This window comes from Myotis brandtii, unplaced genomic scaffold, assembly GCF_000412655.1.
Source record: "Myotis brandtii unplaced genomic scaffold, ASM41265v1 scaffold136, whole genome shotgun sequence".
Lineage (NCBI taxonomy): Eukaryota > Metazoa > Chordata > Mammalia > Chiroptera > Vespertilionidae > Myotis > Myotis brandtii.
Genome location: NW_005354829.1, coordinates 3,826,963 through 3,851,780, shown reverse-complemented (window position 1 = coordinate 3,851,780; position 24,818 = coordinate 3,826,963). Strand labels below are relative to the sequence as shown.

At 37.2% G+C, this 24,818-nt stretch overlaps 1 protein-coding gene across 2 annotated transcripts in view; it reads right to left on the bottom strand.

The window, feature by feature from the left end:
* Positions 1-11,738: 11,738 nt before the first annotated feature.
* The window catches only part of FSTL5 (follistatin-like 5), a 592,573-nt gene continuing 579,493 nt past the window's right edge, over positions 11,739-24,818 (bottom strand). For both annotated transcript variants that reach the window (XM_005860522.2, XM_014534995.1), the window contains exon 16: positions 11,739-14,302. In XM_005860522.2, the coding sequence (XP_005860584.1) occupies positions 13,600-14,302 (703 nt within the window). In that variant the 3' untranslated portion in view covers positions 11,739-13,599. The remainder of the gene's footprint in view (positions 14,303-24,818) is intronic.

The following is a 24,818-nucleotide window of genomic DNA, read 5'->3' as shown; positions in this document are numbered from 1 at the left end:
TGAAGTAGCAACGAAAATAATTTTGTGATTGGGTCACAGCATGAGGAACTGTATTTAAAGGGCCAGAAGGTTGAGAACCACTGCTTTAAAGGAATTATGATGATAGAGATTTGTGGGAGTATGGACCCTTGTGATTTCACAGGACTGACAGCCTCAAAAATCTGTTCCTAAGATGAATGCTGCAGTGATCCTGTAAAATGTAAGATAATCCTTGCCACTTCTCTGGACAAAACCAAGAAATGATTCTTCCCTTCACTCAGAGTAAAAGCTGATTCCTTACCATGACCTGGAGCTCCTTGCAAGATCTGACCCTGCCATGAATTGGATTGTATCCCTCCACCACTTCCCCAAAAATTCATATATTGAATCCCTAACCCTCATTGTCATAATATTTGGAAATATGACCTTTGGGAGATAATTAGGTTTAGATGAGGTCTGGAGGGTGAGGCCCTCATGATGGGATTAGTGCCCTTATAAAAAGAGACATCAGAGAGCTTACTCTTTTCCTCTCTGCCATGTGAGGATACAGGGAGAAGAAAACATATATAAGCCAGGAAGAGAACCCTCACCAGAACTCAACACTGCTGGTATCCGAATCCTGGACTTTCAGCCTCCAAAACTATGAGAAAATAACTTTCTGTTGTTTTAGCCATCTAGTCTATGGCATTTTATTATGGGAACTCAAACTAATACAGATCTCTATTAACTTTCTGAATTATTCTTCTTTTATCTCCTTTACACCAGTCAGAGCCTCATTTTTTTTTCTAAAACTACCAGGTATGACCCTGTGTTAGAATATAGCTCTACCTATACCCTCTGCCCTAAAATATTCTTTTGGAAGGCATTCACTTGTCAAAAAATGTCATCTCTTTCAAGACATTGTTAAAATTACTTTTTCAGCAAAATCAATCCTGCCTGCCCTATTTTATACTACAATTACCCAGCACATCACATCTACAACTGCCCTTAGGATTCTGTAATCTTCTTACTCTGCTCTACATTTTCTTGTGGTTGTTTTTTAAATAGAACATATACTCTTCTCACCATAAGGTATTACTTATTGATTATGTTTATTAGTAAATGCTATTATTTGCATACTCAACTGCAAGCTTCATAAGGAAAAGGCTTTTTTCTTCTTTTCCCTAAATGAATCCCAAATATATATGAGGGTTTACATTTTGTTCCTTAAAGATTAAACTTTAATGTGTTTTATATTATCTAAGGTACTTTTCCCTCATAATTCAGAACTAGACTATGTGCAGATTTCATAATCTACTTTCCTTCTGAAATAATTATAATAAGTACTTTATCTACTTTTAATCCTCACTACTAACATTAAAACTTTTGTATGTAATTAGCTTCTTTTTAAACTTTTTTTTGGTTAATGAATAAAACATAATCTCATTAGTTTATTTTTATTTGGAGCTGAATCTGATGTTCCCAATGTGCTTTGCTTACAACAAAATAGTTCTTGTAAATAACCAGAGTTCTCATTGTCAGCCCCTTTGTAATATATCACAATTCAAGGCACTTGGGCATATATCTGTGATCAAGATTAAAAAACAAAACAAAACTTATGCTTGGTCTTATATTATAGCAATCTTACTTTGCATATCCTATGGGTACAAATCCAGCTGTTTGAGTTTCAAAAGCTACCACTCTCTTTGACCCTCTTCCAATTTAAAAGTTAATTTCATTTCACAAAGACTTGTACTAAAACTTTCTCAAAGTCTCTGTTTAAACTCTTCCCATGAAATTGGACTCACGTCTCTGTCTGAGAGTGAATTAGACCCTTAGAGAGGACCATTAACACCTTCGGTGCATGTATAATGCTCAAGCAGCACCCGACTGCCTCAAAAAAGTGATGTGTCTGATGCCCAATATACTTAGCGAGTTTGACTTAGGGGCCAGGAAGGAAGAGAAAACAGGTTCCTGGGAGATTATCTGATGTAGCTTCTTGCTTCCAGGCAGGCACATACTGAGGCTATTCAGGACAGATCATTTTCTAATTAGTGTTCTTCAGATCCCATGTTCATTTTTCCTTCTCTTTGAAATTACACAAAGCAGTTGTTATAGTGCCATGCACCTGACACTGTCTAACACTAACAGTTCCCGGATTGAATGGTTGGCCTTGGATTATATATTTTTCTTTGCTCCGTAGCCACCTCGCAAAAGTTAATGTACTTCATTAACTCTTTAAATTGTAATAAGATTAGTATCCTCCTGGTTTAAATTTCTATATCAAAGATAAACTAAGATAGGTAACATCGAAGTAGAAACAAGTAGAGAGTTAATCTGGTTTTGCCATTGGAGCCTTCCCACTTTGGACACTTTCTTCCTTTGCTAAATGTTCAAAGTAATACTTACATTTAGTACTTCATTGGATTGTTGCATGGATTAAATAAACCAATGCACCTGTCAGTGCCACACAATCTGCAGAGTACTATTCAATGATAAGGCCGTTAATCATTTCCCCTTCTCTATCCCTGGCAGAATTCTGTTTACATAGCTACTATTATACATTCAGGAAATTGCTTGCTGAATGTTTGTTGGAGAGTACTGAACGTCCCTCTTTTTGTTTCCCAACACCAAGGTCGTCAGCTACGAGAAAGCAGAGGCCTTACTTTATTATGTCCCCTGAATGGAAACAAATACAGTGCTACATATGTAATAGTCAATAAATAAGCTTAGAGTAAATTATTGAATAAAATATGTAGATTCCCTTACTAATTATTTGCAATATTAATATACGTTACTATGCTAAGTTGGAATCAGAAATCAAAGGCATAATGAAAATAGTTCAAGCTCTATATTTCCAGATTTCAATGGTATAAAACTGTGATGTAAAACTATACCAAAAATAAACAAAAGTTTTTTTTAAAAAAATGTATTTTTATTGATTTCAGAGAAGAAGGGAGAAGGAGAGAGAGATAGAAACATCAATGATGAGAGAGAATCATTGATCGGCTGCCTCCTGTATGCCCCCCACCGGGGATCGAGCCTGCAACCTGGGCATATGCCCTGACCAGGAATCGAAGCCTCACCTCTTAGTTCATAGGTTGACACTCAACCACGGAACCACACCAGCTGGGCAAATATAAGTTTTAAAGAGTCCAAGCTTTAAAACTATTGGAAAGGGATAATGCATTCCAAAAAAAGTCCATATTATCATTTGTTATTATATCTACTTATAGTATCAGAGTCCAGTATACTTTACTCTAAAGAATGATGAATAGCAGGCTCAAATATCAGGTCAATCATATTCTAGCTGTTTAGTTCTGTGAGACTTTTATGGTTCACAAAGGACAGGGATGCCTACTACTTTAATTGTGAAATGTTGCCCTGTTTTGTAACCATCTCAATCCATTGTTTCAAGGCTTCAGTCAAGTCTTCTTTAAACATTGCTTGTATCAGTGGTCATTTAGGAAATTAGAGGCAAAAAAAAATCAGCAAAAGTAATGACATAGAGTCTGCTGTAGCTAAAAGAAATCCTCTATGAAGATGCAGTGCCACTTAAAATATTTGGATAAACTCCTATGTTCTTACCATACCTGAGAGAAGCATTTTAAGTCATTATTACTTTAATACGAATAAAAGGGGAGGGGGGGAGTTAACAGGAATCTTGAAGTGTGGGAATATCCAGATGCTGACAAAATGATGGTATGTAGCAGAGGAATCCCACCCTGAGTTTCTGCTGTCCTCAGGCCATTTCTAATTCCACATGCAACATTAATCAGGACCCTGACAGGAAACAGTTATCTTTCATATATTCTGAGCAAAGGTTGCATTATGGAAAAGGCATGGGAAGGGTTTTGAAATGGCAGGGAGGGACTGTACAGGACTCAAAATCTAGTACCACTAGGGAGCCCCTCACAGGGCTTGGCGTGGCAATGTGGGGGAGCATGGGCCAGAGCCTGAGAGAAAGCTGAATGGGGAAGGCTTTCTGACCCAAGCTGTGTCCTTTGACAGAGTAATGCCATCATCCTGTCACCAACTCTTTTGGATCAGGGACCAAAACCAAGGTTCTCTTTCCCAGGGCCATTTGCATCAATCAAACCAGAGTTTGGTAAAGCAGAGCAGAAACTTTATGTTTTGATCAAGGAATGGAGAAGGGTGAGCTCATGCTCCGAAAGCACCTTCTCTCGGGCTGGGAAGGAGCCTTCAATATAATAGGCTGCAGCGTGGAGTGATTATATTCTTTTAGGCGCACGAAGTTATTCTTGTCTCACACTCAGCCCTTTTCCGCCCAGTCCTTTTTGCACAGGGTGCCCCATCGCCATCTACAGTTTAGCACAGGGCACCAGGGTCTTTGCCATCAGGAATCAATTCCAGTTCCTGTAAACAAGTATAACTCATGATATAGTTTAGGTATTGAGAAATGTTAGGGTCTTCTAGATGATAGCCTAGTGACAGTTTCAATCAAAGTCAAGCGTCAGGCTAGTAACTGTCTTTTGATAGATTTCTCCAGAAGCTCCAATCTCTGTATGTGTCTTAAATATCACAGAGTGATTAAGGCTTATTAACCTCTTCAGAAACAACCTTTTTATGTGAATTGACGTGTCCCTAAATTATATCCAGTTAAGGGATATAATTTCAATAAAATTCAAATAACTTCACACCTTGTTATTTCACTTTAAGACAGACTCAGAAGTAATTATTTTTTAAACTTTTTTCTTTCTTTTATTAAAAATTGATTTCAGAGATGAAGGGAGAGGGAGAGACTGAAACATCAATGATGAGAGAGAATCATTGATTGGCTGCCTACTGCACGCCCTCTACTGGAAATGGAGCCTGCAACTGGGGCATGTGCCCTAACTTGGAATGTAGTTGTGACCTCCTGGTTCATAGGTCGACACTCAATCACTAAGCCACGATGGCCAGACTTTTCTTTCTTTTTGAGTAGCCCATCTTAGTACACCAGGTGCCTTCTCAAAATGAGAAATCATATTTGTACTCATACATTATATCATCAATACATTTTATCAGAGTACATGTGGTGAGCGTCATCATCTGTCATCATAGAATGATAGATTATACTTTTTCATGCTACATTAATATCATTTAAGTAGAATTCACTTTTTGCTAGGACAATACATTAAAGGTGTACCAATCTTTTCCCAAGTAAATGCAAACTTTTATAATGGAGTGAGAAAAGCTGGCATGAACAAGATCAATAACCGCCTACCATTCTCCTCCAGCTTGCTGAGCTTCCCCTTCTGCAGCGATTAGAAGCATGGACTTTGAAGCCAGGCCTCCTGCATTCATACTGTACTTCCACCACCTATCAGCTGTGGGACTTCAGTCAAGTTACATAATCTCTCTGTGTTTCATTTTTCTTAATCAGCTAAGTGAGTATTCATAGTCCCTACTTCACAGAGTTCGCCTGAACATGAAAACAGTTTAAAATACTGAAAGCATGTAATAAAGTCCCTAGAAATACAAAGACCGCATAAGCATTTGGTATTGCTATATGTCAATCCTTTGCATATATTACTTCTTTAATTAGACGTCATATTTTGTGAGGTTATTTGAGTGTCAATACTGTTTCAAATGTCCAACTGCTTCCGGTTCTAATAAGACCAGAAGTTTCTACTAAAAATCTAAGCCTAACGGAAGGGCGTCAGCAAGGTTTCAGCATTGTTTAAAACTCCCACGCCACTTCAGCCTTCGGTTGTAATTCTCATCACCGTAGTATTGTATTCTGAATCACTATGAGATTCAGAAACAGAGCTCCTGACAAAGGTTTCTAACTTTTTCTTCATCTTTGACTTTTACTCTGAGATCCTGGAAAGCAAAGAGCCTCCCTGTTTTTTCCTTGCACGAATGCCAATCAGCCCAGGGCAAGAGCCTGGGAAGCAAAGGCATCTACTCTGCGGCTGCGTGGAGAACCCAGCCCCACATCACAGCCCGACCCGCGGCGGTTTGCAGACGCAGACTCTTCATTAGTGTGTGCTCCCTCCGTGCACCAGGCACCTGTCACCTTTCCTCCACCTGCTTTTCAGGAAACCTCTTCTTCTGAATCTGTTTTGCCTCCTTTTCCCCCTTCTCTTTAGATTTGTATCTGGAGGGAGAGTAAGAAGCTCTTCTCTGGTGACAACATGATCAAATTATTTACAGTGGCTCATATGTACCATTATTTGTAAAAAAAAAATAATAATAATAAAAATAAGTATAGGGTGGGAAGTCATATTCCTGTTTAATGATTCTAATGAATAAAATATGGCAATTGCACTTAGATGTTCAGTGATTTAAGTTGCATTGAGGGCAGCGTGCCATGCTTGGTAAAAAGGGTATTAGTAACTATGGATAACAGTTCCCAGGTAAGCTTTATGGAATTCCGTGCCTCCTCTAACTATGTTTTAAATTAACATCGATATGTTTGTGTACATGTGTGTCTCTCGACTTACATCCCTTTCCCCAAAGATTTATGTGACTGAGAATTGCAGTGATTAAAATGGAAGGTGATGGAATCCCTTGGAAAGGAATAAATAACAAAGCCCAGAAAATAAACAGGGAAATTGGCCAAAGCCTATTTTGAAGCCACCGAGAATAGCAGTGGCACAGAGAAAGGAGGTAAAGAGCTTAGAGAGAGGAAAATGCTGTGCCCCCGACTCCCCACCCCGACCCACTGGAAAGCAAACCCGGTCTGGAAGTCTTTAGTCTTCACCTGTCTTGGTCACGTATAACCAACACCTGGAGCAGAGTCTAGCAGTAGTTGGCACTTCATAAATATTTCATAAATGAGTGAATGAAAGAATACAAGTAGCATAGAACAAGCAGAATTTGAAGACTGGTAGATGAATGTAGCCAGGGACAGAGAGAACTCTTCTGCTAAAATAGTCAGGTTGCTCATGTAGGCAATGCCCATTTTTCCTAAAGGAAATACCCATTTGGGGGAAGAAGCTATGTTAGTATGTAAAGCACAATAACAGCACACTCATATAACACGCTGTTAGCCAGTGCCCAAACTAGCAGTGCTGCAAAACGCAAATTCAAGTGGTCAATTGACAAAGTTTAAAAGTTGCCAAACAACAACTTCAAAATATTTTTGGGGGGGGGTTCTTTGTTCCTCACTGAGCTGGAAACGTCTTATGGACAGTGATAGAATCTCATTCACCTTTGGTTCCTGGTAACAGTATCTGACTCAGAGTCAGCATGCCTTTATTAATTTATTGAACTAAATCCCAAGAAAGTTTCTCAGGTAAAGCAGACATCCTGCCATATCAAATAAAGCCCATCTTAATCTGCGCAAGCCGAGAATGCCAGTGTTGTTACTTTGTTAAATCTCCTGTAAAACGGGTCAGGTTAAGCAATTGCTCCTCTAGTGTGAAGGAACCATAGCACTGACACTAATTTGATTTTTTTCAGCGTTGTCCTTTCTATAATTGCATCACTTAGAGTCTGCACCCAAAATCTGTCTTGTCAGTTTGTTGACACCCAGTACCTGTCAGCCTCTCAGAAGATGGTGGCTCAGTGAGAGAAAGTGCATTGACACGTCCATGATTCAATCAATCGGCTTGCAAAAGCACCGCTTCTAGCAGAGCACAGCTGCCACCTGAGGAGAGAGGCTTGTTTTCTAGTCCCTCCGGCTACAACCTGATTTGATTTGTGTTGAAAAGTATTACTATAAGAACCAACTGAGGTGAGGATAAATTGTGCACCAGAGAGTACAGGCAGACATCAATATCCTATCTAATAAAGAGGGAATATGCTAGTTGACTGCCCCCACCCTCAAAGATGGCAGAGCCCACAGCCAATAAGGAGGGAATATGCTAATTGCTACCCCCACCCTCAAAGATGGAGGCATCCAGTCCCCTCTGCTCTTCATACTTTAGACAAATTCTTGTACCTCCCTTAATATCACTTCTATCACAACCCTCTGTGTTATGTGTGTTTCTCTTAGACTTGGACATATTTTTGCTTGGTTTTTATAAAAACCAGGGACAATTCAAAAATACAGTTCCTAAATAACATACCTCAGCACTTTGAGTATAATAAGTACATTTGCTTATTTTCATTTGATTTTTTGCAAACAGTATAATTTTTTTGGATGGTGGTACTAAGTCCAAATATTCATAACTAATGATATATAGCAAAAAATAAAAACTGCACTAATAATGGAATAAGAGGTTGACTATAGTTGGATAACAATGAAAAGTTTTATGCACAATACATAAGAGTAAGAGAAATAAAAAACAAGTTATATGATGTTGCATGTTGAGGAAAACATAAATTCATTAAACAATTAATAGAAGTTTAAATATAATTTTTGTTAATTTCAACAATTAATGGTAAACTTTTGACTTGAATTAATCTCAAATCAGAAATACAAATTTTTATTTCAAAATGTACTGATATTTTTGTAGGATACTATATTTTTATTTCATATGTGCATGGCAAGGCTAATATATAAAGGATTATATGCCTCTATAAATAACTAAAAGATGATGTATATTAATTTAGAATTTAATAATATATGAAAGGGATTAATCTTCCACAAAACAAACATCATGTTTACATAAGCAATTACATTTAATTTGAGATGGCAAATGTTTAAAAAGACATCATCTATCCAACTGTTCATTATATCTCTATTAGCTTTAATACGATAGAGAATTGGAGATTATTAAATATAAAACACCTGCCCAAATGATGCTACGTTTAATTATCACAGTTTAATAATATTCAAAGCACATATTTTTGCCATAGTTATTTGAGATTCTCCAAAAGTTAAACATATATTCTGTAGAGACTAAATAATAGTGTGAGTTCAATTGAAATAGTACTTTAATCATCTCACACATTTACTGACTGCTTATGTGCCTAGTACATACCAAGCCCTCTCTAGATGTATAAACAAAACAGAAAACCCGTTCTCCTTGGGCTGCATAATGTGCATGTGTTAGATGGGGTTATGCAGATAATAAACAAATGCACAATAAATTACATAGCATATTAGATAGCAATAAAATTGTGAAAATCAATATTAATAAAAGTAGATAAACGTATTGACATTTTACCATTCCTGAACTCTAATCCTATGGAATAAAAGGGTAATATGAAAATTGTCCCCTCAACTGGGAGTTTGACCAGAGTTCAACCAGGGGGCGGGGCCCGCCAACTGCCCAGGGCCCCTCCCCCAGCCAGCCCTATTCCCAATTGCCCCTGCCCCCATGGGGGTGGGCTGGCTGGACCCCACCAGTGCACAAGTTCATTCACTGGGCCTCTACTATAAAATAACAAAGGTTAAAACTTTTCTAATTCACCAACTGTAGCTGTAAATTACTGTAAAATAGCTGTGCAGTGCCCACTCAATATCACAGAGAGAGGTACATTTGCTGAGGACTATCACTGGAAAGCAAAGCACTTTTCCATTTACTAATAGGATTATGTGTTGTGTTATTTGCAAGCAAACAAAAATATGCTAACATGATCAGGTTAAGATTTGGTCTTCTAGGAAGATGAGAAAAGTTGCAATGCTTTAAGATTGCACAAGAGAATTTATCTAGTATGACTTTCAGAACATGTCTCTGTCTGTGAAGTTCACAAGGGGAGGTAAATGTTTGGAAGAAATAGACTTTCAATAGGTGCTGTTTTTGTTCCCATTACCCATTCATATAAAAACAGCTAAACGGTAAATATATGTATGACAAGGGAAATTACAAGCAGCCCTTTTTGAGTTCTTAATGTTATAATGTTGGGTTGTACATTGTCATCTTACAATAGAGTTGTATTGATTTATGTGATGACACTATTGTTCTTAATATTTTTCTCACATTAAAAATTTACATATGTTGTCAGATATGATTGAATGTACAGTTTCATCTATAAAATCTTTTTTTTTAATCCTCACCCGTGAATATGTTTTTATTGATTTTAGAGAAAGGGTGAAAGAGAATAAGAGAAACATCAGTCTGAGGAGAGAAACTTGGAATGGTTGCCTTCCACATGTGCTGGAAAAGGATCGAACCTTCTACCTAGGTATGTGCCCTGACAGGGAATCAAAGCCACAACCTTTTGATTTATGGGATGACACTCCAATTGAAACCCTGTGAAGAACTTTTTAAAAAATATATATATTTTTTTATTGACTTCAGAGAGGAAGGGAGAAGGAGAGATAGAAACATCAATGATGAGAGAGAACCATTGATTGGCTGCCTCCTGGTTGGAAATTCAACCAGTATGGGTGCATGGAACTATGCTCAACCGACTAAGCCACACTGGCCAGAGCTACTTAAATCTTTCTCTCACCTAAATCTGTTTCTCCTTTCTGGGTTTCTTATTTCTATTAATAATGTTATGTTTGAGACCTTTCCTGTCTGTCTTTTTTTATGATCTATACTTATTTTTCATTTCAAGTATGATTCTTTAACACACCCCATTTTATAATATATACTTTCAATGTAATTGCCTTGAAGACCATCCATTACATTGCTGCAATAGCTTCCCAACTGATACCTTGTCCTCTAATCCCCCATTTCTCCTGTCAAATTTTCATTCCATTAAAAGATAATAAACTTGTTCAGCCTGTGTGGCTTAGTGCTGTAGACCCAGGAACCAAGAGGTTCCTGGTCATTTCCTGGTAGGGGCACATGACTAGGTTACTGGCTCAATCCCCAGTAGGGGGTGTGCAAGAGCCAGCCGATCCATGATGTTCCTCTCTCATCAATGTTTCCATCTCTCTATCCCTCTTCCTTCCTCTCTTAAAAAAAAACAATAAAAACATATTTTAAAATAATAAATTTTAAAAGTGTTTTCATTGCCATTTCCCTTTTTTTAAAGTTATTGTTGAGTCCCTATTGTCTGGATTATGTCCAAATTGTTTAAATTGGTTTCACTCTTTACTTCCCTCCCTCACTCCCTCCAAAAGCTGTTCAGAACCTACTTTTCCTGCTTTATTTTTATCGTCTTCTTTACATAAATATTTACTTCCTCCTGTCACTTTGTTCTAGGACTATACCACATCTTATTCCCATTCTTGGTTTTACACTTTTTTTCTCATTTAATGACCTTCATTTCTATCACAAAATTATCACCAGATAATTTTATAGGGAAAAAAATCACTTTTTGCTATCACTTTACTCTTTTAAAAAGAGTGCTCATTAAAAATGTACTCTTTGATGTTAGACCTTCTTTATAGAGAAGTTATGTCATTATTTTATTATAGTTTTTCTAAGCTTTTGCACATTATTGCTGAAAGCATTATTTGCAATACACGTTTACCAGGATGTGCATAAAATAGTGCTGTTGCCCTGCATGGTAACTTGTACTCTCTTTCCCTTCATTCTCAAAAAAGGAAATGTCTACTTCAGAAAATATTATAACACTGCATCTGCTTTTTTCAAAGAATCACAAATGTCAGTGTTTTATTACAATGTTTTAAAAAAATGACTCAATATTTGTTTGGTTAATGGTATAAGGATATGGAAAGGAAAAGATTTTCCTTTGAGTTTCCTTTTGATATTCCATTCTGATACTCATTACTTTAATACACACGAAGGGATTCTAAAGAAATAGAGACTTGAAAAATGATAAATTCCTTGCTTTAAACATTGAATACGAAGAGAAATTGCAACTTAGAATTGTTTATAAAAAGGCAAACTAAATTGTCTTTTCTTATTTGATCTCACTTCACATGCTTTCTACTCCATCCCATCACTTTCAAAATAATGGGGAGCACCAGCATGTGTTTGAAGCAATGGGAGAACACACAAAACATTGGTATGCACATGAAAGCATTGACTGAACTCTCAAAGTTTAAAAGGTAAGAAGTTTATTCTCCTTTTATCAAGCAATGTCTATAGATGGAGCATCCACATGGTGTAAGCTACCAAAGAAGGATGGGTGAGACAGACTTCCATTAAATCATTAGGAACAGACACTTAATATGGTTCAGGTTCACAAGGGAGGAAATTGCTAGAAAGGAAAGCAGATAAGTAGAAACATAAGCTGATTTTGTTGTTTATTAAATTTACCTCCCATAATGTTTCCTTAAGCTAAGAAGAAATCTACTGTATCACACAGTTCAGGATGCTATATACACGTAAGATATTACACACTATAAAATTTCAGGTTTCTAAGCAGTTTTACACAATTTAAACTTGAGTAAAATTTGTATTTAAAAAAGACTTTATTGGATTACCTTCAGTATATGGAGGTCATTTCAACAGCCCATTAGCATTTTTAGCAGCAACAAAGCAAAAGCAACTAAAAGGTTCTCAAAACATGTAAGCTATTACTTTAAGCCTAGATAATGATCTGCTTATTTCAATAAACCAACTCTCTAGTTTTAATCCACCTCTACTGGCCTTATTTTTACCTTTAAAAATGCATTTTTTATTTTTATTTTTTTACTTCTATGCAGTGCCTCAAATAAGATTAGTTAGGTTCTGAACTACAGCACAGAATTAGTGAGTGGGTCATTTAAGGGTGACGTAGGAGTTTAACAGAAGTCACTTAGGAAAGTTGTTAAAGAATGAAGTTTTTGATGGGTTATGTAAATAGTAAAGGCAATGGTGACATACACTTTTACTCACCACTGTGGAGCTATCCCCTCATTTCCAATTTTTAAACTAATTCTCCTAAAACACTAATATTCATCAGTTCTCTAGCCAGCTTTTTACTCTCTGGTGTTAATTTTCCTACATATGTTTTACTCTAAGCAGACAAAAATAATGCTTCTTCTTTAAGAAACGAGAGTTCCTGCTGATGCAACACTGGACTACATGAAAAAAAAAATCTTTTACTATTAATAAACGTTTGTAAGCAGTTGACATCCCAGACAAACTTGCACTATGAACATAATGCACTCTAGTAATTGAAAGCAAGATGAGTAGAGAATACATTGCAAACATTTTACCATAATGATTTTTTTTTCCTCCTTCCTTCCCCATTTTCCATAGCAAGCTGCAGATTATACAGTGAGTGTCAAATAGAGTTTTGTCACCTGTATAGAACCTAAGGCTGACTTTTGCCTCCAAATGAAATTCCATTAAACAAATAACTGAAGGCAGGATTTAGTGCAAGAGATGTTAAACATTTCTCTTTTAATGACAAGAGATTTATAGTGATGAGTGTTCCATATGCAGCTTTTACCCTTCCTTTCCCTCTTGTGACATTCCCTCAAGGCACAAAAGATTTTAAACAGTGAATGGGACAGAGTATTTTGAATTGAGAATTTTAAGTTTCCACAATACCTTTTATTTCTGGTATAAGCATACCAAAAGAGGACAGAAGAAAAATAGATAAACCACCCTTAACATAAAATGGGGCTGAAAGTCATCTGAAATTCCCTGCAGTTGAGTTATTTTTTTAAGTATTTAAATTCCTATTTTGTTGGCTTAAAACATAATTATAGAGTTGAGTCTTGTGATTAATATATTTTCTTATTAAATAATGTGTTAAAAATTTCTAATCAACTGATATGACTAATTGTGTATCCCCCCCCCCCAAAAAAAAATCCATTTTATTTGGGACAATCGAGTTAACTTGAGTATGAGTAGGAGATAAACTTGAAAAAAATTAAACTGTAAATTTAAACAATGACTTAAGTGCAATGTACTGGAAAACTCTTCATTCAATAATTATCTAATAGGGCTCCTAGGCATCTCCAACCCAAATAACTGTATTTCCTTTTCCAACTTCAGTGATCTCACAGTTTAGCTTATTGAGTCGTCCATCTAATATAAAGAGAGAGTCCTTGGAAGGTGTCATCAGGTATTGCCCAAACAAGCCACTGTCCTGGATTTGCCTGTTCTTCCGGTTCCAGGGCCATTCTTCGGCCTTGAGTGGCTCCTTAAGGCTCTTTATCATCTTGACCTTTCCAGAGGAGAGCTCCACAAAGAGGACGTCTGTCTGTGTGCCGGAGCTCCCGTAGATGTTGTACTGATGGGCTTCCGTAAAGGACGGCTGAAAGGCCAGGTCAGATATGTGCAGATTCGTGTGAATATCAAAAGCCTCCTGGATTTCGCCTCTGATGGTAATGTACTGGACCCTCACAAGACCTTTCACGTCATTAATGCTGACAAGATAGTGTCCATCTGGAGACACATAGGGAGTGCCCGTCACATCACCATTGAATCCAATGACTGAGTCGGTTACACTGTCCACTATGAGCTGTGGTGGAATTGCTCCGGTGCTGTCTGGCTTGCAGCCAACGAAGTAGTATCCTCCCAGGTGTGTGTATGCCAGCGATTGAGGAACACACTTATAAATCTTCAAGTTAATTGTCTTGATGTATGACATGGTCTCAAGGTCAATTTTTTGTAGCGCAGCTTCATCTTTATGAAGAATAAATCCAAACCTGAAAAAAGAAAAACTGAAGTTAGTCAGGGAAATGAAGAGTGGCTACCATCAAAAGAAGCACCGTGGACAGTGGGAAGGGCCATCACAAGTCCAGGTGTTCACTGCCAGGCTGTGCAGCAATTTGTTTCTTAATTGTCTCGAAGTTCACCTTTAAATTGTGCTTCCATCCTCCTTACTCTAGGCCATTACTGCCAAACAATTATAATTCATGCAGTAGAAACCAAAATAATTAAAAGTAGTATATCTAGTTAATTGCAACAAAAGAGGCTAAAAAAAGTAAATGTTATTTTGTATGTCTCTAGACCTTTGATATTGAGCAAGCTTGGTTAACTGCTATAAAAGCCGGCAACAATAAAAGGCTTGAAAATATATATCTATTTCACTCACTTCATTTACTCCTTAAGATCTCCTAGTAACTCTGACACATAATGATTTAAATAATTATCCATCTTTTGCATTTTAATCAACCTCAAAGGACTATGTTAATAGATGTGGATTTATTATTTTTTGATACAGAACTACTAGACTTCTGTGTATTACATTTTAGAATCACCTTGATTACCTCTATGATCTTAAAACTTGTTTTATTATACACTTTAAATACTAGTTACATTTTTCACCCTTGCCATGTTTATATTGTTATTGTTTTTAATGATATACCTGCATTGTATTGGTTGTCTTATATTGAACAATGATGAACTTTGGAGATTTGGGGCATTTTTATATTAAATTCAATTAAAAAGTAAATAATTAAAAATGTTTTTGAGGACATCTTTAATTACATTAATGCTTTTACAAGTGTTTCTTCTGAATACTGGCTGAAAATGATCAAAATCCCTATGGCAAGGGTAAACATATTTTGAAACCCTTACCTATACCATTGGTGGCTTCCTACCAAAAATAAGTAAGTTAAATAAGATAAAATAAGATAGAAACTACTATGCAATATTATATACAAATTACATATTGGCCACTAGAAATGTGAACGGCTTTTATTTTTAGTAGTAATATTGATTAAAGCACTTTTTAATCATATTCAAAATGTCCATAAAAATAAAGATCAGAAAAATATTGCTACATATTTTTTATAAATGAAAAATGACTGCATTGTATTAGGACAAAGCAAAATAAAACAAACAAAACCTCCACAAATAGCCTATTATGTTGTCATCTGTGCAATTCAGTTTTAGTATGGTAATTCTTACACAAAGTTTTATTTATGTAAAAAATTAGCATTTCCACATATAATATAGAAATATGGTGCATTCAGGGAAATAACTTTTAAAAATTTTAAATACAAGCACATGTCAAGCCCAAAATATAAATAAATGTATATCTTTAATATCATAGAAAAAATAAGATACATTTTCTCAAATATCAGTCTTATAATTACATAAGCAAGGAATACACAACACAAATATTTTACTAAAATAAACAAAATTATAACTGCTTCTATGTTATTACATTGCATTTAGTTGGGAAACCATATTACAATTTCAGCTATGTGAACATAATGAAAAGACTATTTGATGTCATTGGAGAGTACAAATTCTTCTATAAAAAAAAAAATTACAGCCTGGCTGGTGTGGTTCATTTGGTTGAGTGTCATCCCATGAACCAGGAGGTCATGGTTCCATTCCTGGTAAGGGTCCATGCCTGGGTTTCAGCTCGATTCCCAGTAGGGGGCATGCAGGAAGCAGCCTATCAGTGATTCTCTGTCATTATTGATATTTCTATCTCTCTCCCTCTCCCTTTCTCTTTCTGAAATCAATAGATACATTTTTAAAATGTTCTAAAAGCTGATCCTTTACCCTGGCTGGTGTTGCTCAGTGGTTGAGCATCAACCTATGAACCAGGAGGTTGTGATTGGATTCCTGGTCAGGACCCATGCTTGGGTTGCAGGCTCAATTCCCATGCAGGAGGCAGCCAATCAATGATTCTCTCTCATCATTGATGTTTCTATCTCTCACTCCCTCTCCCTTCCTCTCTGAAATCAATAAAAATATATTTAATTTTTTTAAAAAAATGATCCTTTATTATGATGTCATATATGTACTGAGCAACTGCTCAACACATAGCACTGGGAATATATTGGAGAACAACATAACTCCCCTGCTTATAATGAGTAGAAATTTTGAGAGATAAAAGTTGAAAACTGTTAGTGACTAATGCTTAATTATAGCATTATGCTATACTACTACTTAATTTAGTAACTATTACTTTTTCCATATTTACTTGCAGTATTTTAAAATGCCATTTACTATTTCTGGCTTATATCTGGAACTTACTAACTTACTCTTTTCTTGTGTCCTTAATAACTGTGTGTGTCTTTTCAGTAAGCATAGCTCATACCATAAGTATTAAAGATAAAATTTTGTCTTGATGACAATGGAATGAAGAAACATATTAACAGTTACTTCTAAATGTTCCCATTAAAGTATTAATGCACACTGAAGGTTATAAATGCTACCTAAATATTAAAGAATTTAAGAAAAAATTCAAACTGAAAACTGAATCCCATTCTTTTTGTCAGCATCAAAAAATATAAAATCCTAAATATCATTATCTACTCTCAAACTTGTATTAATAAATAATTAACTCTGACTATGGAAAATGAATGCTATCCCATCAATGAATGGACAGTCATTACAAATATGTAGGTGTGTAGATATATGATTGTGTCTATCATTTATGAAATTATGAATTATGATCAAATATATTGTCTTTTTTCTGTTATGCCTTGTAAATGTGCTCAGAGGCACAAGCAGTAATATGCACATTTAATAAAAGCAATAAGCCAATCAAGTTTTGGCATTTCAGTTCTCCTCTTAACCTTGAGTTTTCTAGTCCCTTTGGGCAATGGTTTTTGAATGCTAATGAGGAAGAATGAAGGAGACAAGCTCTAACTACTCTTGAACTATTTTAACTCTGATACTAAAGAATGCACTCAAGTGGTGATACAATCCAGCTTCTTTTGGAGGTAATTAAAATTTTAAAAATGGTCCCGTTAAAAATGCAAAAGCTACACGTGGGGTGATAAAATCACATCTACTTTGGTACAGGCAGTGCATGCTACTTTAGGACTAGAGATCTAGCTAATAACCTGATGCATGAGAATGCCTTCAATTTGTCACTACTGATTTATTGGGTAGGAAGTGGTGTCTCTAATTCAAAATTTCCCTCTAGTACAGATTGATATTCAGAAATCTCCCACTGTTCATTAGTCTGTGATTAATATTTACAGGGCTCTCAACTTTCATGCCTGCTTAGTATAATAAAATCCTGCATAGTACAAAGTTTAACATAGTTTGTCTAATATTTATCAGAATGTGTATAAGAGGTTGCAGATTAAGAGATGTGAGTTAAAAGTTATTCTTGAAATCATTTTACTAGAAAAAAAATCTCAAGTAATGAAGTGTGACTGTCACTCGGGTGGCATTGCTTGGATTTGTTGCTAGATTTGGTGAGCAGGGTGATAGCATTTTTTCCTCCAATTATTTTCTTTTTCTGAATGCTTAGGGGGAAAAAATGTTGTAGACAATTAAACAGACATAAGCAGAGCAAGGATGATGGGCCAGGTACAGAAGGTCTTCAGTGTGGAAAGCCCGAGGTACCTAGCAAGGGACAATCAATTGTTGGTTGAGGCCTCGCCTCAGGGTGACCTTTCCTCCCCTAGCACCTAGCATATCACTGGTTATTAGGTTTGGACCCCCTGACCTTTCCTCCCTAGAGATAACATCCAGGCCTCAGTTCTATTTCAGCTCCAGGACCAGATAGCAACAAAACCAGCCATGGCTGAGGTCAGGACCGGCTGCAATAAATAATGACGCCCTGCCCTGGGGCTTATCAATCACTCAGTGGAGACCACAACCCTGAAAGGACACACGAGGAAAGCTGCTGAATAATCTATTAAGATCTTCCCCTGGGACTTCCCCTAAAATCTCCACCCTAAAACCTCTTAGGATTGAAGATCCAATGTCTCTCCCTCCAGGAGACACAATTGTGTTTTCCCCTGACCCCTCTGCCTCCCTGCCCTAGGCACGCTTCCATTAGCTTCCTTACTCCCACGCTCTAAGGGGCCTCCGTTACCTCTATAACTTGTTTCCTAAGCCCATTTCTGCTAGAAATTACTACTTCTACCCCTAATTTACCAAATAAATGTTCTCTTTCTGTTGGGTTGGGTCTTGGATCTGAATTCTTTCCTGGACAGAACCCAAGTGCCCAGGTTGCTGAACCCAGGTTTTGTCTGACCCCTCCCACCAGTCAGACACCTAGTGTCTCTCCCATCACCTACAACAAAAATAGCTTATTATAAAGTTTATAAAAAGGCTCAAATTTAATTACTCTTTTCATAGTCAACATACATTTACTCTCATGAGAATCTGAAATGATTCACACACAGAGAACTTGTTTTTGATGAAGTAAGGGCTTTCAATCTAGGTTGATTTAGTTTGTTTTTAATTGTTTTTTGTTTTTGTTTGTTTTTTAGAGAGGGGGGGAGGGGGGGATAAAGAGATAGAAACATCAATGATGAGAGAGAATCTTTGATTGGGTGCCTCCTCACACCCCACACTAGGGACCCAGCCCCCAACATAGGCATGTGCCCTGACTGGGAATGGGACTGTGGCCTTCTGGTTCTTAGGTCAATGCTCAACCACTGAGCCACGCCAGCCAGGCATTTTTTAAATATATGTGACCTTACATAATGTCCTTGACTTCCATGAATTTCCATTTTCTCATCAGCAGGAGGAGGATAACAATACTAGCTTGCTTCGAGGATGAGAGTAAATGTATGTTGACTATCAACAAAATAGTAGATCCTCAATAAATAAAACTTGTCACTGCTTTATACCTTAAGTAGTAGTATGGTAAGCAGTTAAACTGAATGAACAGAGCAAGGGTGATGGGCCAGGTACTGAAGGTCACCAGGGTGAAAAGCCCTAGATGCCTAGCAGGGGATCATTGTAGGGGAAGCACCTCACCCTCTAGGCCAGTGATGGTGAACCTATGACACGTGTGTCAGAGGTGACACGCGAACTCATTTTTTTGGTTGATTTTTCTTTGTTAAATGGCATTTAAATGTATAAAATAAATATCAAAAATATAAATCTTTGTTTTACTATGGTTGCAAATATCAAAAAATTTCTATATGTGACATGGCACCAGAGTTAAGTTAGGGTTTTTCAAAATGCTGACACGCCGAGCTCAAAAGGTTCACCATCACTGCCCTAGGCTGACCTACGGCAGATAAATTAAGAGAATAAATCTCATTTTGATATATCAGCATAAAGCTGGTGAATATTCTATTGATCTGCCCCTAAGACCTCCCCTACAAGTAAGTGCCCAGCCTTTAAAACTACTGAAAATTAAGGTCCCTGTGTGTTCTCCCTCCCCCCAGGGAGCATACCCATGCCATTCCCTTCCCCTGCTCCTTCCTCCTACAGGCATATATCCCCTAACTGCTACAGGACCTCATGAGACGTGCAACCAGAAGAGCAATGGGCAGTAGTAGCTCGTTCCAGGCTAACACCCTGAACCTGTGCCCAAAGCCCTTTTTTTTCCTGACTTCCCAGTGAGCCAAAGCGGCCCACTTAGGCTCTCCTGTTGCTTATTCTTTTTTATATATATATATATATATATATATATATATAGATTTCAGATAGGAAGGGAGAGGGAAAGATAGAAACATCAACAATGAAAGAGAATCACGGATCAGCTGCCTCCTGCACGTCCTGTTACTTATTCTATGCTCTTCCTTATTTCACTGTCCTAAGTATATTTTTGCTGCAGTCAATAAATTCTTGCTTGCTTTTCTAAACACTTTGTCTTTTGATTGAAATCTTTCCTTCAAGAAGACAAGAACTGAGGTCTCATGTCTCACCCATAACACTCTCACTTAGTCCCCAGATGGGTCTGGTCACACAGAGTCCCCAGTTTTCCAGTCACTGTCACCTCAAGGCATCTGCCATATTGTTCCACCCCTGTTCTGCTTTCAAATATATCACCTGATATGCTAATGAAGGAATCTCATAATTGCATTTAATGACCTTTATGATACCCCAAAGGTTGGAGTGAAAGAACCCTGTAAGATTTGCAGAATAACAACTATTTTATCTCCTGAGTCTTAATGTAATACTGCCTGCCCCCAGAGTCCCCATAGATTCTTACTGGTGAGTTTTCATTACCACTGACTTTTAATATTTAACCAGTGAGGGTCAATCCCCATACTAGAAGCTGGGGCAGGTGCCACGTGCTACTTCTCCATTCCTACATTATTTCTTAATTCAAATCCTATCATCTGCACTTCCCCAGATTTTAAAACAAGTCTTTCCATGTATATTAATGGATGCAAATGGGAAGTAGTGAGTGGAGATTGGGTGTATTTGAGCATAGGATTAGCCGACACTCTTATCCTGTTATAAAAACAACATTGCTGCAATCTACATCTAAAAAACATTTCCCCAAGCATTTCTTATGGCTCACTTGTAGAAACCATATTCTTTGAAATAAAATTCCAGAAAAAAGAATATGAACAACCTAAGGAATTAGTTGTATTGAAATATCACTTGTGAAAATCTATATTCAAATCTAGGGTCAAGTAGTTAGTGTTTCATAAATAACAGTGGGAAGGATTATTAATATCTTGTTTTACTAATTGCATTATAAGTATCTTGTTTTTCCAATTGGAAGATAAATGCTAACTGGGTAACAAATTAAAATTATAACCCACACACACATTAGTACTATATAAACCCACACATACAATGGGCTCTTGAAATGGCATCTTCTACTGTGTTATAGCTGACAGAGTTTTCATAGACACAAACCATAAATCTGACATGAGCCATCATTCACTAGTTTATGAATCCCTTTATATTTAGTTGTTTTCTATTATCCTGGACTGACCCTTGTAAGATTGAATGCTGTTCCTACTCAAGTACCAGAGGATTTAGTTTTATCTGAACTTCACATAAATAGCTCAGTAAAACATACCTGTTCATAAAGAGTGGTCACATCCATACACAGGAGAGGGGAAGCCCAGAGAAACAGAATTGACACATTTAGTAAAGATTTAAACTTAGAGCAAGGACACTTTCTGAATAGTCTTAATGCTTAGATGTGTTTGAGAAATGATAGTACTTGGATGTTTTCTCTTTTCGAACACAGGTTGAAAAAGCTACGATGAATCAGAGCACACCCTCTTACCTGACTTTTATATTATAGAAATTCTATATTAAATATTTTAGCTACATTACTTCTTCCTTACTTTCATTTTTAGATTTATTTCTTCTAAAAAAAAAAATAAAAAAGAAGGAGGAAGTGTTTGTGAACACTAAATTCCCTAAGTTCTCCCATTTTGGTATCCTATCCCTTTGATATGTGAGGACTTTGTTCCTTCTAGAGAAAATTGAGGCATGAAGGCGTAGTTTAATTATAGTATATTCAGAATGTCTAATTGCTTTACAGAATTAATATAGTGTCCAAAGGTCTGTCCCTTCTAGCGATTACTGCACATACAGAAAAGCAGATTAAGAATTCTGTACACACCATATACATATACCCTGACTGACAATGGTTCCACGTAAGATTTTTTCCACTTTACAATGGTACAAACCACATGCACTCGGTAGAAACCATACTTTGATTTTGAATTTGGATCTTTTCCGGGCTAACAACATGTGGTATGATACTCCTCGTGTGCTGGGCAGCTACAGTGAAACGCAGATTCCAATTGGCTGCGCAGTTACAAGGGTAAACAACCAGTACTCTACCGTGCAGTGTTAAATGCATTTTTGACTTACGACATTTTGAACTTTTGATGGATTTATCAGGGTATAATCCCATTGTAAGTCGAGGAGCATCTGTTTACAACCAACCATATTTCAAATACCAAAGTTCTTTATCTCTTTTCAAAGAGTGTAAGAGCTTAGGGAAAAGACTGACAACTATGCCTTAAAATGCCATTTTAAAAAATTGGTTGCTCTTTTTAACTTAGTTTTCAGATTCATGAAAATCTGAAAATATCAGCCTCCCTGATCTCACCCATTTTTTCTGATTAGGCTGTGTTTTATCAAGAAGTAGATAAGTGAATCAGAGGTCATGTAGCAGAAATGGAGTTACTCAGTAGAAGAATGGAAAATAATTTGAGTACTGAGGTAGATAGAGGAAATGAAGGTAAAACAAAGGCAAAAACAAATTTAAATCTATTAATTGCTCAGAAATATTATCAAAGTATCCATTGTATACCTGCAAAACAGAAATAATGAATGAAGAAAAAATTTGTATAAGGAACCAGGTTTGGCACAAATTGGATTCTATGTGACAAAATTCAGTACTTATTCACAACCTATATGTTCAGTGTACTTTGTAAAACCTTATAAAGGAAGTGGAAAGGGAATAAACAATCCCTACTCTTAAGGTAATTATAATCGAGTAGTGGGTACCTATAATTGGATGCCCTGACTTTTAAAGAATGTTTAGAGAACATCTTCAAAGATTAGAGAAGTGATGGTTATAGCTACATCCCTATTTTAGCTACTAATTCACATTTTGTTACGGTAAGCTTTCACTTGAAGACAGAGCTTATATTAGTCTGGATCCAGAAAGAAAATAAATTCCAATTAGAATAAGTCAAAGAGGATACAATAAAAAGACTGCTTACAGAGAAATAGGAATTGTCCGCAAGGGATAGGGCTGTAATATGAGGAAAGTAATAATAAGGCTGTTGTCCCTGCTGTGCCCTGAGAGGAAGGAGCTATGCTGGGAGGTGTCTCTTAGGAGGAGCTATGACGTTCGATCTCAAGAAACAGCTGGTCTCCCACAAATCAGCAGGCAAGTTGGGGGATGGGGTTTATAGACTCCAGTCCTATTTTCCTTCTTCATACAAATCCCTAGTCAGGCTTCTCATTGCCAAACCAACCAGAAGCCATATTACTCAGCTCTCTGGGACAGCAAGCATGGTAGAGAAGGGTGTAGTGTGAATCTGGGGATAAAATTCAAAACATCAAGAACAGATTTCCCTGGCCAAAAAGTCTGAATATCTCAAGTCTACTGAATATACAAAGATATGTGGAGTGAGGGAGTCATTTGACACTTCATAAAGAAAAATTGTGTACTTACATGCTGGAAAAAGGAAAATTCTTGATTATTTATTTATTTATTTACTAGAGGCCCAGTGCACAAATTTGTGCACCAGTGGGGTCCCTCAGCCTAGCCTGCAGGATTGGGCTGAAACTGGTTCTCTGACATCCCCTGAGGACTCCCAGAGTGCAAGAGAGTGCAGGACAGGCTAAGGGACCCCACTGGTGCATGATCAGGGCCATGGAGGGATGCAGGAGGTTGCCCAGCCGGGGAGGGACTGCAGAAGTGCTCCAGGGCTTGTCGGGCCCATCTTGTTTAATCCTGATCAGCCAGACCCCAGCAGCAAGCTAACCTACTGGTCAGAGTCTCTGCCCCTTGGTGGCCAGTGCACATCATAGCAAGCAGTTGAGCAGCCTTAGCATGTCATTAGCATATTACTCTTTGATTGGTTGAACGGACAACTAGACGACCAGACACTTATCACATTAGGCTTTTATTATATAGGATTTTTACCTGAGAAATTTTTCTTTAAATAGCATTTTCTTACTTCTGGTAAAATATTTTAAATAACTGCTATGTAGTGAATATTTATACCCTCCCTCCTCCTCACACCAAATGTATATGGTGAAGTCCTAAAGCGCAATGTGATGGTATTTGAGGTGGGCCCTTTTGGAGGAAATTAGACCATAAGGGTAAAGCCCTCATGAACGAGATCAGTGCCTTTATAAAAAAAGAAGTGAGTGAGATTATCACGCTCCCTCTGCAATGTCAGGAGACAGCAAGAAAATGGCAGTGTGCAAGCAAGGATGAGGGTCTTCATAGTACCCCACGTGCTGGCCCACTGATCTCTGACATCTAGCCTCCACTTACAATAAATTTCTGTTGTTTTAGGCACACAGTCTAAGGTATTTTGTTAAAGCAGGCTGAGCTGATTAAGACAGAAACTGGTACCAGAAGTGGGGTGCTGCTGTAAGAACCATCTCAAAGTGCGGAAGCAGTTTAGAGCTGGGTAAGAGGTAGAGGCTGAAAGGGTTTGGAGGTGCATGCTAGAAAAAGCCAATATTTCCATGCAGGAGCCACTCAAGGCAATCCTGGTGAGGGCTCGGAAATAAAAGAGGAGAGCTGGAAAGAAAGCCTCCATCTTCTTAGAGAACACACAAGTAATCATGGCCAGAATGTTGAAATAGGGATGGTAACGTCCAATGTGATGAGATCTCAGATGATTATGAGGAATCTGTTATTGTAAACTCGAGGAAAGGCCATTCCTTGTTATAAAGTGGCAAAGAACTTGGTTGAATTGTATGAGTGTTATAGTGTTTTATGGAAAATAGGACTTGGGAAGGATGAAACTGGATATTCAGCTGAGGAGATTTGCAAGCAAAGAGTTGAAGGAGTGGTTTGGTTCCTCCTGGCTGCTTATCATGTAATGCAAG